At 44.4% G+C, this 16,787-nt stretch overlaps 1 protein-coding gene across 1 annotated transcript in view; it reads left to right on the forward strand.

The window, feature by feature from the left end:
• LOC105478073 (matrix remodeling associated 5) overlaps nt 1–14,633 on the forward strand; it is a 34,910-nt gene extending 20,277 nt beyond the window's left edge. The window contains exons 5-7 of the mRNA XM_011735045.3: nt 1,909–6,879; nt 8,971–9,871; nt 10,997–14,633. Of these exons, the coding sequence (XP_011733347.2) occupies nt 1,909–6,879; nt 8,971–9,871; nt 10,997–12,905 (7,781 nt within the window). The 3' untranslated portion in view covers nt 12,906–14,633. The remainder of the gene's footprint in view (nt 1–1,908; nt 6,880–8,970; nt 9,872–10,996) is intronic.
• Nucleotides 14,634–16,787: the final 2,154 nt, after the last annotated feature.

Genomic DNA, 16,787 nt, shown 5'->3' on the forward strand with positions numbered 1-16,787 from the left:
AACTCCTAGTCTTCCAGTTTCCCAAGCTGAGAGAGTATGCCATCACTTACTGAGATAGAACAGGCACGAGACTCTACATTTAGGTCAGGGAGAGAATATAAGTTTGTTTCGTAGATGTCAGTTCGAGGAGCCTTCATGCTATCTAAAAAGACATATAAAGAGGCAATGGGGTGTGGAACTCAGAGAATGTGTTTGGACTAGAGAAGCTCATAAGATAGTCATCACTGGCAGGTGGATGGTAATTGGAACCACACATGTGGGAGAGACCATTGATGCTGAAGCAGACCAGGAAAGAAAGGGGCTTAGGACCAAGTCAAGGAGGACCCAGTCAGCAAAGATTCAGGCAGAGGAGGAAGAGCAAGCAGTGACTGAGACTGAGTTGTGGCCAGAAAGGATGAAGAAAATTCCAGAGGATTTCATATCCAGGAGACTAAGAGGACAATGTGAACTCAAAAGCAAACCCTCTGCGAAGTATTTACTATAGAGAGAGTTATAAATATAGATATAGTTACCTAGATACATACATATTGATTATACATACATTATATTTATATTGTATATATTATATATTATATATACATTATATATTATAAATGTATACATATAGTTATAAATACAAATATAGTTACCTATATACATACATAATGATTACATATAAATTATATATTATGAATTTATAAATATACAGAGCTATAAATATAGATACAGTTCCTAGATACATACATATAGATTATATATAAATTATATATTATAAATTTATACATATATAGATATAAATATATAGTTCTTACATAGATACACATTGATTATATATAAATTATATGTTATAAATTTATATAGAGTTATATATAGTTACCTAGATACATACATATTGATTATATATACATTATATATTATAAATTTATAAATATATAGAGAGTTATAAATATAGACATAGCTACCTAGATACACATTGATTATATATATTTATATATAAACATATAAATTATGTATTATTATATGTTTATAAATTATTTATAATATAAATATGCTGATTATCTATTTATAAATATATATACATCTATACATTTATATATTTTTATGTAACAATTTAAAAAAGTAAATATGATGTGATACATGCCAAAGATTCTTCCTTTTATCTGAAAATGCTTTCACAGGTTTATATATTTATATCCATATATATTTATATATTATTTATATATATTTAGACATACATAAACATTGATTATATGTCTATATATCTACATATTAATACATATTTATTGATATATCAATATATGTTTATATATTATGATAGATATATATCTATGTATTATATAAAAATATATCTATTATTTATGTATATATTATATAAATATATATCTATTAAGATAGATGCATATTTGTATATATTGAGATAGATATATTTCAAGATTTTTAAATATATGTTGGTATATATATATATATATATATATCAAGATGAAAAAACAACAAAAAGTAGATATGATGTGATACATGCAAAATTCATCTTTTTACCTAGAAATGTTTCCCCACTTTGCAGTTATTTATATAGATTCTCCTAAACTTTCACAGAAGGTACATTGTATAATGTATGTGAGTGAAGTTGCTTTCTTTAACTTAGAAACACTTTTTAAATACCCGTTAGTAAGTATTTTAAGGTATTTTTAAGTAAAAATTATTATTACTGGTTAAGCAGTTATAAAGCACCCGTTAGTTACCACGCAGTGTGCTAAAACTGTGGTTGAACATGAAGCCTCAAAGGCAACTCATGTATAGGATTCCTTGGTTATGGGATTACAGCTGGGTGATAAAGACACAAACATAGGCTTTATCCTCTGGCCATGTGTAAGGCGTGCCTTTTCTTTGGCTCCTTACGCTATTGAGTGTCTATTTGCTTATTTGTTTTAGGAATTCTGAAGTGTAAAAAGGACAAAGCTTATGAAGGTGGTCAGTTGTGTGCAATGTGCTTCAGTCCAAAGAAGTTGTACAAACATGAGATTCACAAGCTGAAGGACATGACTTGTCTGAAGCCTTCCATAGAGTCTCCTCTGAGACAGAACAGGAGCAGCAGTATTGAGGAGGAGCAAGAACAAGAAGAGGATGGTGACAGCCAGCTCATCATGGAGAAATTCCAACTCTCCCAGTGGAATGTCTCTTTGAACATGACTGACGAGCACGGGAACATGGTGAACTTGGTCTGTGACATCAAGAAACCAATGGATGTGTACAAAATTCACTTGAACCAAACGGATCCTCCAGATATTGACATAAATGCAACAGTTGCCTTGGACTTTGAGTGTCCAATGACCCGGGAAAACTATGAAAAGCTATGGAAATTGATAGCATACTACAGTGAAGTTCCCGTGAAGCTACACAGAGAACTCATGCTCAGCAAAGACCCCAGAGTCAGCTACCAGTACAGGCAGAATGCTGATGAGGAAGCTCTTTACTACACAGGCGTGAGAGCCCAGATTCTTGCAGAACCAGAATGGGTCATGCAGCCATCCATAGATATCCAGCTGAACCGACGTCAGAGTACGGCCAAGAAGGTGCTACTTTCCTACTACACCCAGTATTCTCAAACAATATCCCCCAAAGATACAAGGCAGGCTCGGGGCAGAAGCTGGGTAATGATTGAGCCTAGTGGAGCTGTGCAAAGAGATCAGACTGTCCTGGAAGGGGGTCCATGCCAGTTGAGCTGCAATGTGAAAGCTTCTGAGAGTCCGTCTATCTTCTGGGTGCTTCCAGATGGCTCCATCCTGAAAGCGCCCATGGATGACCCAGACAGCAAGTTCTCCATTCTCAGCAGTGGCTGGCTAAGGATCAAGTCCATGGAGCCATCTGACTCGGGCTTGTACCAGTGCATTGCTCAAGTGAGGGATGAAATGGACCGCATGGTGTATAGGGTACTTGTGCAGTCTCCCTCCACTCAGCCAGCCGAGAAAGACACAGTGACAATTGGCAAGAACCCAGGAGAGCCGGTGATGTTGCCTTGCAATGCTTTAGCAATACCCGAAGCCCACCTTAGCTGGATTCTTCCAAACAGAAGGATAATTAATGATTTGACTAACACATCACATGTATACATGCTGCCAAATGGAACTCTTTCCATCCCAAAGGTCCAAGTCAGCGATAGTGGTTACTACAGATGTGTGGCTGTCAACCAGCAAGGGGCAGACCATTTTACCGTGGGAATCACAGTGACCAAGAAAGGGTCTGGCTCGCCATCCAAAAGAGGCCGACGCCCAGGTGCAAAGGCTCTTTCCAGAGTGAGAGAAGACATCGTGGAGGATGAAGGGGGCTCAGGCATGGGAGATGAAGAGAACACTTCAAGGAGACTTCTGCATCCAAAGGACCAAGAGGTGTTCCTCAAAACAAAGGATGATGCCATCAATGGAGATAAGAAAGCCAAGAAAGGGAGAAGAAAGCTGAAACTCTGGAAGCATTCGGAAAAAGAACCAGAGACCAATGTTGCAGAAGGTCGCAGAGTGTTTGAATCCAGACGAAGGATAAACATGGCAAACAAACAGATTAATCCAGAGCACTGGGCTGACATTTTAGCTAAAGTCCGTGGGAAAAATCTCCCTAAGGGCACAGAAGTACCCCCAGTGATTAAAACCACAAGTCTTCCATCCTTGAGTCTAGAAATCACACCACCTTTGCCTGCTGTTTCTCCCCCGTCAGCATCTCCTGTGCAGACAGCGACCAGTGCTGAAGAATCCTCAGCAGATGTACCTCTACTTGGTGAAGAAAAGCACGTTTTGAGTACCATTTCCTCAGCCAGCATGGGACTAGAACACAACCACAATGGAGTTATTCTTGTTGAACCTGAAGTAACAAGCACACCTCTGGAAGAAGTTGTTTATGAGTTTTCCGAGAAGACTGAGGAGATAACTTCCACTGAAGGCCACCTGAAGTGGACTGCAGCCCCTACACTTATATCTGAGCCTTATGAACCATCTCCTACTCTGCACACCTTAGACACAGTCTATGAAGAGCCCACCCATGAAGAGACGGCAACAGAGGGTTGGTCTGCAGCAGATGTTGGATCCTCACCAGAGCCCACATCCAGTGAGTATGAGCCTCCATTGGATGCTGTCTCCTTGGCTGAGTCTGAGCCTGCGCAATACTTTGACCCAGATTTGGAGACTAATTCACAAACACATGAGGATAACATGAAAGAATACACCTTTGCACACATTACTCCAATCCCCACCACCTGGGTTAATGACTCTAGTACATCAAAGTCATTTGAGGATTCTACTATAGGTGAACAAGGTGTCCCAGGCAAATCACATTTACAAGGACCGACAGAGAACATCCAGCTTGTGAAAAGTAGTTTAAGCACTCAAGACACCTTACTGATTAAAACAGGTATGAAAGAGAAGTCTCAGACACTACAGGGAGGAGATATGCTAGCGGGAGACCCCACACACTCCAGAAGTTCTGAGAGTGAAGGCCAACAGAGCAAATCCATCACTTTGCCTGACTCCACACTGGGTATAATGAGCAGTGTGTCTCCAGTTAAGAAGCCTGCAGAAACCACAGTTGGCACCCTGCTAGACAAAGACACCACAACAGCAACAACAACTCCAAGGCAAAAAGTTGCTTCGTCATCCACCATGACCACTCACCCTCCTCGAAGGAGACCCAATGGGAGAAAGAGATTACGCCCCCACAAATTCCGCCACCGACACAAGCAAACCCCACCCACAACTTTTGCCCCATCAGATACTTTTTCTATTCAACCAACTCAAGCACTTGAAATTAAGATTTCAAATCAAGTGGAGAGTTCTCCGGTTCCTACAGCTTGGGTGGATAACACAGTTAATACCCCCAAACAGTTGGAAATGGAGAAGAATGCAGAACCCATATCCAAGGGAACGCCACGGAGAAAACACGGGAAGAGGCCAAACAAACATCGATATACCCCTTCTACAGTGAGCTCAAGAGCTTCCGGATCTAAGCCCAGCCCTTCTCCAGAAAATAAACATAGAAACATTGTTACTCCCAGTTCAGAAACTATACTTTTGCCTACAACTGTTTCTCTGAAAACTGAGGGCCCTTATGATTCCTTAGATTACATGACAACCACCAGAAAAATATATTCATCTTACCATAAAATCCAAGAGACACTTCCAGTCACATATAAACCCACAACAGATGGAAAAGAAATTAAGGATGATGATGCCACAAATGTCGACAAACATAAAAGTGACACTTTAGTCACTGGTGACTCAATTACTAATGTCATACCAACTTCTTGCTCCTTGGTCTCCACTACGGGAGAATTTAAGGAAGAATCCTCTCCTGTAGGCTTTCCAGGAACTCCAACCTGGAATCCCTCAAGGACAGCCCAGCCTGGGAGGCTACAGACAGACATACCTGTTACTACTTCTGGGGAAAACCTTACAGACCCTCCCCTTCTTAAAGAGCTCGAGGATGTGGATTTTACTTCTGAGTTTTCATCCTCTGTGACAGTCTCCACACCATTTCAACAGGAAGAATTTGGTTCTTCCACAACTCTCTCAAGCATAAAAGTGCAGGTGTCTTCAAGTCAGGCAGAAACCACCACTCTTGATCAAGATCATCATGAAACCACTGTAGCTATTCTACTCTCTGAAACTAGACCACAGAATCACACCCCTACTGCCGCCCAGATGAAAGAGCTAGCATCCTCGTCCCCACGCACGATTCTCATGTCTTTGGGAGAAACCACCACCACTAAGCCAGCACTTCTCAGTCCAAGAACATCTCAAACATCTAGAGATTCCAAGGAAAATGTTTTCTTGAATTATGTGAGGAATCCAGAAACCAAAGCAGCCCCAGTGAACAATGAAGGGACACAGCATATGTCAGGGCCAAATGAATTATCAACACCCTCTTCCGACCAGGATGCATTTAACTTGTCTATAAAGCTGGAATTGGAGAAGCAAGTATTTGATAATAGGAGTCTACCACATGGCCCAGATGGCCACCACCAGGATGGAAGAGTTCATGCTTCTCATCAACTAACCAGAGTCCCTGCCAAACCCAAACTGTTCCTACCAACAGGAGCAGTGAGGCTGCCTGAAATGTCCACACAAAGTGCTTCCAGATACTTTGTAACTTTCCAGCCACCTCATCACTGGACCAACAAACCAGAAATAACTACATATCCTTCTAGGTCTTTACCAGAGAACAAGCAGTTTACAACTCCAAGATTATCAAGTACAACTCCTCTCCCATTGCACATGTCCAAACCCAGCATTCCTAGTAAGTTTGCTGACCGAAGAACTGACCAATTCAATGGCTACTCCAAAGTGTTTGGAAATAACAACATCCCTGAGGCAAGAAACCCAGTTGGAAAGCCTCCCAGTCCAAGAATTCCTCATTATTCCAATGGAAGATTCCCTTTCTTTACCAACAGGACTCTTTCTTTTCCACAGCTGGGAGTCACCCTGAGACCCCAGATACCCACTTCTCCTGCCCCAGTAATGAGAGAGAGAAAAGTTAATCCAGGTTCCTACAACAGGATACATTCCCATAGCACCTTCCATCTGGACTTTGGCCCTCCAGCACCTCCGTTGTTGCACACTCCGCGGACCACGGGGTCACCCTCAACTAACTTACAGAATACCCCTCTGGTCTCCTCCACCCAGAGTTCTGTCTCCTTTGTAACATCTTCTGTCCAGTCCTCAGGAAACTTCCACCAGAGCAGCTCAAAGTTCTTTGCAGGAGGACCGCCTGCATCCAAATTCTGGTCTCTTGGGGAAAAGCCCCAGATCCTCACCAAGTCCCCACAGACTGTGTCCATCACTGCCGAGACAGATGCTGTGTTCCCCTGTGAGGCAACAGGAAAACCAAAGCCTTTCATTACTTGGACAAAGGTTTCCACAGGTAAAGATGTTTAAGCATCTACTTTTTTTTTTTTTTTTTTTGGTCAATTTTTATTTTATTGGCTAGCAATATAATACATTAAAACAGCATGTGTTGAACAACATAAGCACATTAGGAGAAATTTTTATAACACATTTGGGGAATTGTTTTTACTTGAATAAGCGTTTATTGTTATTTTTATAATTTCAGCTTTTGTTTTAGATGCAGGGGGAGCATGTGCAAGTTTGTCGCACGGGTAGATTGCATGATGCTGAGGTTTGGGGCACAGATGATCCCATTACCCAGGTAGCTAGCACAGCACCCGATAGGTGGATTTTTCAGCCCTTGCCACCCCTCCCTCTCTCCTCTAGTAGTCCCAAGGGTCTATTTGTCCTATCTTAATGTCCATATGTACCCAATCTACACTTTAACCAGAGTTTGTGTAGGAGAGAGTTACTGGAGTCTTACTTTAGGATTAATTCACCTTTCTTATGGACTCAAGGGCCTCTCTGGGCAGGGGTGGCTGGCCACTGCAAGCCTGGCATGCCCATGCAGCCAGCTAGCCCGAGGAGTTCAGGAGAACAGCATTAGCATAAATAAAGGGGAGGCTGTGTCTCTAGTAATTGAGCTTGTGCCATCTTAGCTCACCTTGGAAGTGGCTGGGACTCATGCCTGCTTCTAGAATTCTCTATTAAACCCACGTTTGCCCTCCTTTGCCTGAAGATGGCCCTGTTTCTGGGACTAGTGTAAAAATGAAAAAGAGAAACAAAACATTCTTTTTCTCTATCCTTTTTTTTATAGCATACTTATTTCGTATGTGTGTGATGACAACACAAAATCTACTCTCAACAATTTTCAAGTATAAGCTAAATTGTTATTAACTATAGTTGCCATGAGTATAATACCACTTAAGCATATTCCTCCTAACTGAACTTCATACTCTTTAATTAATATCTTCCCTTTACTCCCATCCCCAGCCCCTGGTAAACACCATACCACTATCTGCTTCAGCTTCAGTGAGTTCAACTTTCTTACATTGCACATATAAATGAGATCATGCAGTATTTGTCTTTCTGTGCCTGGTTTATTTCACTTAACCTAATGTCCTTCAGGTTCATTTATGTTGTGGCAAATGACAGAATTTCCTTTTTTTTTTTTTTTTTTTTTTTTGAGACGGAGTCTTGCTCTGTCGCCCAGGCTGGAGTGCAGTGGCGCTTCTTTTTTTAAAAAAAAGAAAGAAAGAAAGAAAAACAAAAGACAGAATGGTATTTCATTGTGCATATATGCCACATTCTCTTTATCAATTCATTCATTGATGGACACTTAGCTGAATTCCATATCTTGGCTGTTGTGAATAGCACTGTAGTAAATACGGGAGTGCAGATGTCTTGTCAACACACTGACGTTATTTCCTTTGTCTAAATACCCAGTAGTGGGATTGCTAGACTATAGGCAGCTCTATTGTTAGTTTTATGAGGAACTTCCATACTGTTTTCCATAGTGGTTGTACCAAATTACATTCCCACCAACAGTGTACGAGGGTGCCCTTTTCTCCACATCTTCACCAGTGTCTGTTGTTTTTGGTCTTTTTGATAATAGACATTCCAGCAGGCATGAGATGATATCTCAGTTTTTCATTTCTTTAACGGTTAGCACCAAAACAGGCTGGGTGTGGTGGCTCACACTTGTAATCCCAGCATTCTGGGTAGCCAAGACAAGAGAATCACTTGAGGTCAGGAGTTTAAGACCAACCTGGGCAACACAGCAAGACCATGTCTCTACAAAAAAAAAAAAAAAAATTAAATTATCCAGGAGTGGTGGCCTGCACCTATAGTCCCAGCTACTTAGAAGGCCGAGTCCAGGAGGTTGAGCCTACAGTGAGCTATGATTGTACCACTGCACCCTCACCTGGGAGACAGAGCAATACCCTATCTCTAACAAATAAAATAAACATAAAAAAACCTTTAAAAAACACTAAAACATTCTACCTTCTACATTTGCTTTTGCTGTCTGAGTGATAAAGTGGAGAATTAGATTAACTAATACTGCTCGTTTGAGCATTATCAGAAGGGCACAGTTTATGCCAAAGCTGACTGTGTTACTTTTCTCCAGGAGCTCTTATGACTCCGAATACCAGGATACAACGGTTTGAGGTTCTCAAGAACGGTACCTTAGTGATACGGCAGGTTCAAGTGCAAGATCGAGGCCAGTATATGTGCACCGCCAGCAACCTGCACGGCCTGGACCGGATGGTGGTCTTGCTCTCGGTCACCGTGCAGCAACCTCAAATCCTAGCCTCCCACTACCAGGACGTCACCGTCTACCTGGGAGACACCATTGCAATGGAGTGTCTGGCCAAAGGGACCCCAGCCCCCCAAATTTCCTGGATCTTCCCAGACAGGAGGGTGTGGCAAACTGTATCCCCCGTGGAGGGCCGCATCACCCTGCACGAAAACCGAACCCTTTCCATCAAGGAGGCGTCCTTCTCAGACAGAGGCGTCTATAAGTGCGTGGCCAGCAATGCAGCCGGGGCGGACAGCCTGGCTATCCGCCTGCATGTGGCGGCACTGCCCCCGGTTATCCACCAGGAGAAGCTGGAGAACATCTCGCTGCCCCCTGGGCTCAGCATTCACATTCACTGCACTGCCAAGGCTGCGCCCCTGCCCAGCGTGCGCTGGGTGCTCGGGGACGGTACCCAGATCCGCCCCTCGCAGTTCCTCCACGGGAACTTGTTCGTTTTCCCCAACGGGACGCTCTACATCCGCAACCTCGCGCCCAAGGACAGCGGGCGCTATGAGTGCGTGGCCGCCAACCTGGTGGGCTCCGCGCGCAGGACGGTGCAGCTGAACGTGCAGCGTGCAGCAGCCAACGCGCGCATCACGGGCACCTCTCCGCGGAGGACGGACGTCAGGTACGGAGGGACCCTCAAGCTGGACTGCAGCGCCTCGGGGGACCCCTGGCCGCGCATCCTTTGGAGGCTGCCCTCCAAGAGGATGATCGACGCGCTCTTCAGGTAGGCGGCTCTGCGTGGCTTCCTGTAAATCGCTGGGCTGGTGGCCCCAACGAATATGAGTCCATTTTCAGGATGAATATGCACACACCCTGCTCCCTGCGTCCGATAAAATTAAATGAAATTAATTAGCAGGGCACGGTGGCTCACGCCTGTAATCCCAGCACTTTGGGAGGCCAAGGTGGGCAGATCACTTGAGGTCAGGAGTTTGAGACCAGCCCGGCCAACATGGTGAAACACTGTCTCTAATAAACATACAAAAATTTGCCGGGCGTGGTGGCAAGTGTCTGTAGTTCCAGCTACTCGGGAGGCTGAGGCAGGAGAATTGCTTGAACCCGGGAGGTGGAGGTTGCAGTAAATCAAGATCACACCACTTCACTCCACCCTGTACGACAGAGTGACAGTCCATCTCAACTAATAATAATAATAAATTCATTAGAGACAGGGTGTCACTCTGTTGCCCAGGCTGGAGTGCAGTGGTGTGATTATAGCTCACTGCAGCCTCAAACTTCTGTGTTCAAGCGATCGTCCAGCCTCAGCCTCCTGAGTAGCTGAAACTACTGGTGCACACCACGAGGCACGGCTTGTTATTATTATTATTATTTACTTTTTGTAGAGATGGGATCTGCTATGTTCCCAAGGGTGATCTCGAACACTTCACCTCAAGCAATCCTCCCACCCTGACCTCCCAAAGTGCTGGGATGACAGGCCTGAGCCCCTGTTCCTGGCCCAGTGTGTGATTTTTATGCAATGAAATGTTGTCCCTCTAAACTCGGATCCAGAAGAAATACCTAACTTCTTAACAAATACTTAACTTCCTCCTCTCTTGCCCAATGGTTTTTACAGCCTGGAGAAGGTTGTGGAAAGTGATTGACTGCAAATAAGAACTCCCTGTTGAATCTGATGTTAGGTTGGCCTGACCATGGGTTCAAGGGCATGAAACGTAGTTGAAGATGTCAATCCTATTCCTGCAAGTGTGTGTGGATCAAACCATTGGGCATTTTGCAATAGTAGCCATCTGGGCTGATGCATCACAGAACCAACTATTTTTGTGTTATTCCAGTGACCTAATGCCACAGTAGAGCATTTGGGAAACTGACATCTACTCCTTTTTCTTTTTTTCTGTAGTTTTGATAGTAGAATCAAGGTGTTTGCCAACGGGACCCTGGTGGTAAAATCAGTGACGGACAAAGACGCTGGAGATTACCTGTGCGTAGCTCGAAATAAGGTTGGTGACGACTACGTGGTGCTCAAGGTGAATGTGGTGATGAAACCGGCCAAGATTGAGCACAAGGAGGAGAACGACCACAAAGTCTTCTATGGGGGTGACCTGAAAGTGGACTGTGTGGCCACCGGGCTTCCCAATCCTGAGATCTCCTGGAGCCTCCCGGATGGGAGTCTGGTGAACTCCTTCATGCAGTCAGATGACAGCGGTGGACGCACCAAGCGCTATGTCGTCTTCAACAATGGGACGCTCTACTTTAACGAAGTGGGGATGAGGGAGGAAGGAGACTACACCTGCTTTGCCGAAAATCAGGTCGGGAAGGACGAGATGAGAGTCAGAGTCAAGGTGGTGACAGCGCCTGCCACCATCCGGAACAAGACTTACTTGGCGGTTCAGGTGCCCTATGGAGACGTGGCCACTGTAGCCTGTGAGGCCAAAGGAGAACCCATGCCCAAGGTGACTTGGTTGTCCCCAACCAACCGGGTGATCCCCACCGCCTCTGAGAAGTATCAGATATACCAAGATGGCACTCTCCTTATTCAGAAAGCCCAGCGCTCTGACAGTGGCAACTACACCTGCCTGGTCAGGAACAGCGCCGGAGAGGATAGGAAGACGGTGTGGATTCACGTCAATGTCCAGCCACCCAAAATCAACGGTAGCCCCAACCCCATCACCACTGTGCGGGAGATAGCAGCCGGGGGCAGTCGGAAACTGATTGACTGCAGAGCTGAAGGCATCCCCACCCCGAGGGTGTTATGGGCTTTTCCCGAGGGTGTGGTTCTGCCAGCTCCATACTATGGAAATCGGGTCACTGTCCATGGCAACGGTTCCCTAGACATCAGGAGTCTGAGGAAGAGCGACTCCGTTCAGCTAGTATGCATGGCGCGCAACGAGGGAGGGGAGGCCAGGTTGATCGTGCAGCTCACTGTCCTGGAGCCCATGGAGAAACCCATCTTCCACGACCCGATCAGCGAGAAGATCACGGCCATGGCGGGCCACACCATCAGCCTCAACTGCTCTGCCGCGGGGAGCCCGACACCCAGCCTGGTGTGGGTCCTTCCCAATGGCACCGATCTGCAGAGCGGACAGCAGCTGCAGCGCTTCTACCACAAGGCTGACGGCATGCTCCACATCAGCGGTCTCTCCTCGGTGGATGCCGGGGCCTACCGCTGCGTGGCCCGCAACGCCGCTGGCCACACGGAGAGGCTGGTCTCCCTGAAGGTGGGGCTGAAACCAGAAGCAAACAAGCAGTATCATAACCTGGTCAGCATCATCAACGGTGAGACCCTGAAGCTCCCCTGCACCCCTCCCGGGGCTGGGCAGGGACGTTTCTCCTGGACGCTCCCCAACGGCATGCGTCTGGAGGGCCCCCAAGCCCTGGGGCGCATTTCCCTTCTGGACAATGGCACCCTCGCGGTTCGTGAGGCCTCGGTGTTTGACAGGGGTACCTATGTATGCAGGATGGAGACGGAGTACGGCCCTTCGGTCACCAGCATCCCCGTGATTGTGATCGCCTATCCTCCCCGGATCACCAGCGAGCCCACCCCCGTCATCTACACCCGGCCCGGGAACACCGTGAAACTGAACTGCATGGCTATGGGGATTCCCAAAGCTGACATCACGTGGGAGTTGCCGGATAAGTCGCATCTGAAGGCAGGGGTTCAGGCTCGTCTGTATGGAAACAGATTTCTTCACCCCCAGGGATCACTGACCATCCAGCATGCCACACAGAGAGACGCCGGCTTCTACAAGTGCATGGCAAAAAACATTCTCGGCAGTGACTCCAAAACAACTTACATCCATGTCTTCTGAAATGTGGATTCCAGAATGATTGCTTAGGAACTGACAACAAAGCGCGGTTTGTACGGGAAGTCAGGCTGGGGAATCGGAGCTCTTAAATAATGTGTCATAGTGCATGGTGGCCCCCTGTGGGTTTCAAGTTGAGGTTGAACTTGATCTACGATTGTTGGGAAAAGGAAGCAATACAGACACCAGAAGGAGGGCTCAGCCTCGCTGGGAGCTTTCTTTTGTGTTTACATCATTCCAGAGGCTTCATTCGCTGTATCTGTGCTCTGACTGCAATTTTTCTTTTTTTGCAAATGCCACTCAACTGCCTTCATAAGCGTCCATAGGATATCTGCAGAACATTCACCAAAAATAAACCATAGACACGAACAATCCCCCACTACCCCATTAAAGACGCATCACCTAGTTAACCTGCTGCAGTTTTTACATGGTAGACTTTGTTCCAGATTGACAAGTCATCTTTCAGTTATTTCCTCTGTCACTTCAAAACTCCAGCTTGCCCAATAAGGATTTAGAACCAGAGTGATTGATATATATATATATTTTTAATTCAGAGTTACATACATACAGCTACCATTTTATATGAAAAAATCCATTTCTTCCTGGAACTCACCTTTTATATAATGTTTTATATATATTTTTCCTCTCAAATCAGACGATGAGACTAGAAGGAGAAATACTTTCTGTCTCATTAAAATTAATAAATTATTGGTCTTTACAAGACTTGGATACATTACAGCAGACATGGAAATACAATTTTAAAAAATTCCTCTCCAACCTCCTTCAAATTCAGTAACCACTGTTATATCACCTTCTCCAGGAACCCTGCAGTGGGGAAGGCTGCGATGTTAGATTTCTTTGTATGCAAAGTTTTTGTTGAAAGCTGTGCTCAGAGGAGGTGAGAGGAAAGGAAAGAGAAAACTGCATCATAGCTTTACAGAATTGAATCTAGAGTCTTCTCCTAAAAGTTCAGACATTTCTCTGCAGTATCTGAGCTGTCCATCCAGTCTAAGGTGGCTGCTTCTTCCCCAGCCATGAGTCAGTCTGTGCCCATGAATAATACAAGACTTGTTATTTCCATGACTGCTGTACTGTATTTTTAAGGTCAATATACTGTACATTTGATAATAAAATAATATTCTCCCAAAAACCAGGCAGTGATGACAATGCTATTTTCAAACAAAAGAGAGTCACATGAATTTGGGTTTCCATCAGCGTGGTTGAAAAAACTGCTTTCATTCACCTTCTCTCAATGATTATCTTCTCTACACATTTTTAACAGGCAAGGAAACTGAGTCAAAGGTAATGCTTCTGATGACAGATTTGGCAGGCAGGAAGGCAGAGTTTGAGTGTCACTTGCATGTAGTGACAATTTCAGTATGCAGCAAGACAGTGTGGGGACTGAGAAGCAGTGTTCTAGGAAATCCTTCAGGATTTTTCTTTTTTAATTTTTTGTCAAAGAGACATCTGGAAATACATGTACTGGTGTTCCACAAATATGCAAAACTGTCCTTCTTTTGCTTCCCCTGAGAGGAAGGAAAAAGGCAGACAAGATAAACATTTGGGAAAAATATGACTGTCAGCATTTCAAGAAATGCACTGTCGCCAATTGTTAAAGAATGTCGGTCATGGAAACTAAAGAATGCATTTTTTTTTAAACTCTGTGGGAGGCAAAGAGCCTGTCTCTCATTCATCAATCCACTTATCTGCTTAAATATATCTGCACAGCCCTTACTGTGTGTTGGATATCAAGAGAGGCCTGAGGAGGCAGAGAGGTGGAGGAGGAGGTGGTGCTTGGAGTGTTTATCCTCAATAGACAGGCTCTTCAGATGATGCAAGGTCTCTCAAAATGCACATGAATGACATTTGGGGCTGGATGATTCTCTGGGCTGGGGTGTCCTTTGTAGGGTGTTGAGCAGCATCCCTGGGCTCTACCCACCAGATACTAGTACCCCTCCAACCCCCAAAATTGTGATGACCAAAAATGTCTCTGGACATTGCCAAATGCCCCTTTAGGGGGTGCAAACTTGCTCCTAGCTGAGAGCCACTGACATAAAGAACAGATTAGATTGGTAGATAGATAACTGACAGAAGATTGATATAGATAGATAAGTGATAGATAGATGGTAGATAGATGACAGATAGATAATATATATGGATAGGAGACATAAAGATTGATACAGATAGATGATTTATAGATATAAATAGATAATAAATATAGAAAGGAGTAAGATAGGTCGATAGATAATAGATGGTTGGATGGATGATTGATTGATAGATAAACGGTGGATGGTTGGATGGATGACAGATACACAGATGGATAAATGATGGATGGTTGGGTGAATGTTAGATAGATAGGTATATAGATAAATAGATGATGGATGTTTGGATGAATTATAGATAGATGATAGGTAATAAATCATTGAATGGATGATCAATAGATGGGTAGATACATACATAGACTGATGAGAGATGGTTGGGTGGATTAGATAGGTAGTTGGGTAGATGATAGATGGGTAGATAGAAAAATAGACGATGGATGGTTGGATGGGTGATGGATGGATGGAAAATAGATAGATAGATAGATAGATAGATAGATAGATAGATAGATAATAGATTGAGTTGCTCATGCTAAGGATTTCTCAGCCTCAGCACTATGGACATCTGGGGCTGGAGGATTCTCTGTGGTGGGACTGTCCTGTGCACTGTAGGGTGTTGAGCAGCGTCCCTGGGCTCCACCCACCAGATGCCAGGAGCATCCACCACCCCAGTGTGACAACCAAAACTGTCTCTGGACATGGCCACATTCTCCCCATGAGGCTGTACCATCCCTGGTTAGAAAACACTGTGCTAGATAAATACACGCAGCAGAGGGTTTTAGAAACACATTCATCTGGACTCCCTGCTTCAGTGAATGATGCGGAAACTGTGATCTGGGGAGGTAAATTCTCCTAGGTGTAGAGAATGTTTCTGCAGGACATACCTTGGTGAAATTTTACCTGGAAAAAAATGGTAAAAACATCCTATCAACCCAAATTTCTGCATTCACATGAGGTGATGGGCTGAAGAGGCATTTGGAAACATTCAAAGTGGTTCAGAGAGCATTCAGATTCTAGGGGATGAAAAAACAGGTGGGATTGTAGTCCCATTAAGAAAGAGCTATATTTTGATGGCTGACGTAGCATTTTCATGGAGCCAAGAATAGAAGAATGGCTGGGCAGAATGATATGGACAAATCGGGGGACGTGTTCTCCTGGCAGCAAAAACATCATGAAAAAAGTTCGAGCCTCAAGCAAGGAGACCTTGGGCCTAGTGATAGATAAAATGTAATAGTGGTGCAGGCCCATAGTCACAGCTACTCAGGAGGCTGAGGTAGGAGGATCACTTGAGCCCAAGAGTTTGAGGCTGCAGTGAGCTATGATCACACCACTGCACTACAGCCTGGGTGATAAAGTGAGACCCTGTCTCTGAATATTAAAAAGTAATAATTAATTTTTTAAAAATAATAGACATATTTGGACTACAGTCTAATGTGTTTCATTTGGGGTTGAACATGGTAGGATATTGTAATCGGTTGAACAACATTCTGCAAAAAAAATTATCTCTACCTGGAACCTGTCAGTGCAACCTTATTTGGAAAAAGAGTCTGCAGATGTGATCATGTGAATGATCTGGAAATGAGATTATTCTGGATAAGGATGGGTCCTAAATGCAATAAGTGTCACTATAAGAGACAGATGAGGGGACACAGACACAGAGGAGGAGGTCACATGGAGACAGAGGCAGAGACTGGAGTGACATGGCCACAAGCCCAGGGATTCTTGGAGCCCCCAGGAGCTGGAAGAGGCAGGAAGGATCCTACCCTAGAACATCCAGAGGGAACTGCAT

The sequence above is a fragment of the Macaca nemestrina genome, chromosome X (genome assembly GCF_043159975.1).
Source record: "Macaca nemestrina isolate mMacNem1 chromosome X, mMacNem.hap1, whole genome shotgun sequence".
NCBI lineage: Eukaryota > Metazoa > Chordata > Mammalia > Primates > Cercopithecidae > Macaca > Macaca nemestrina.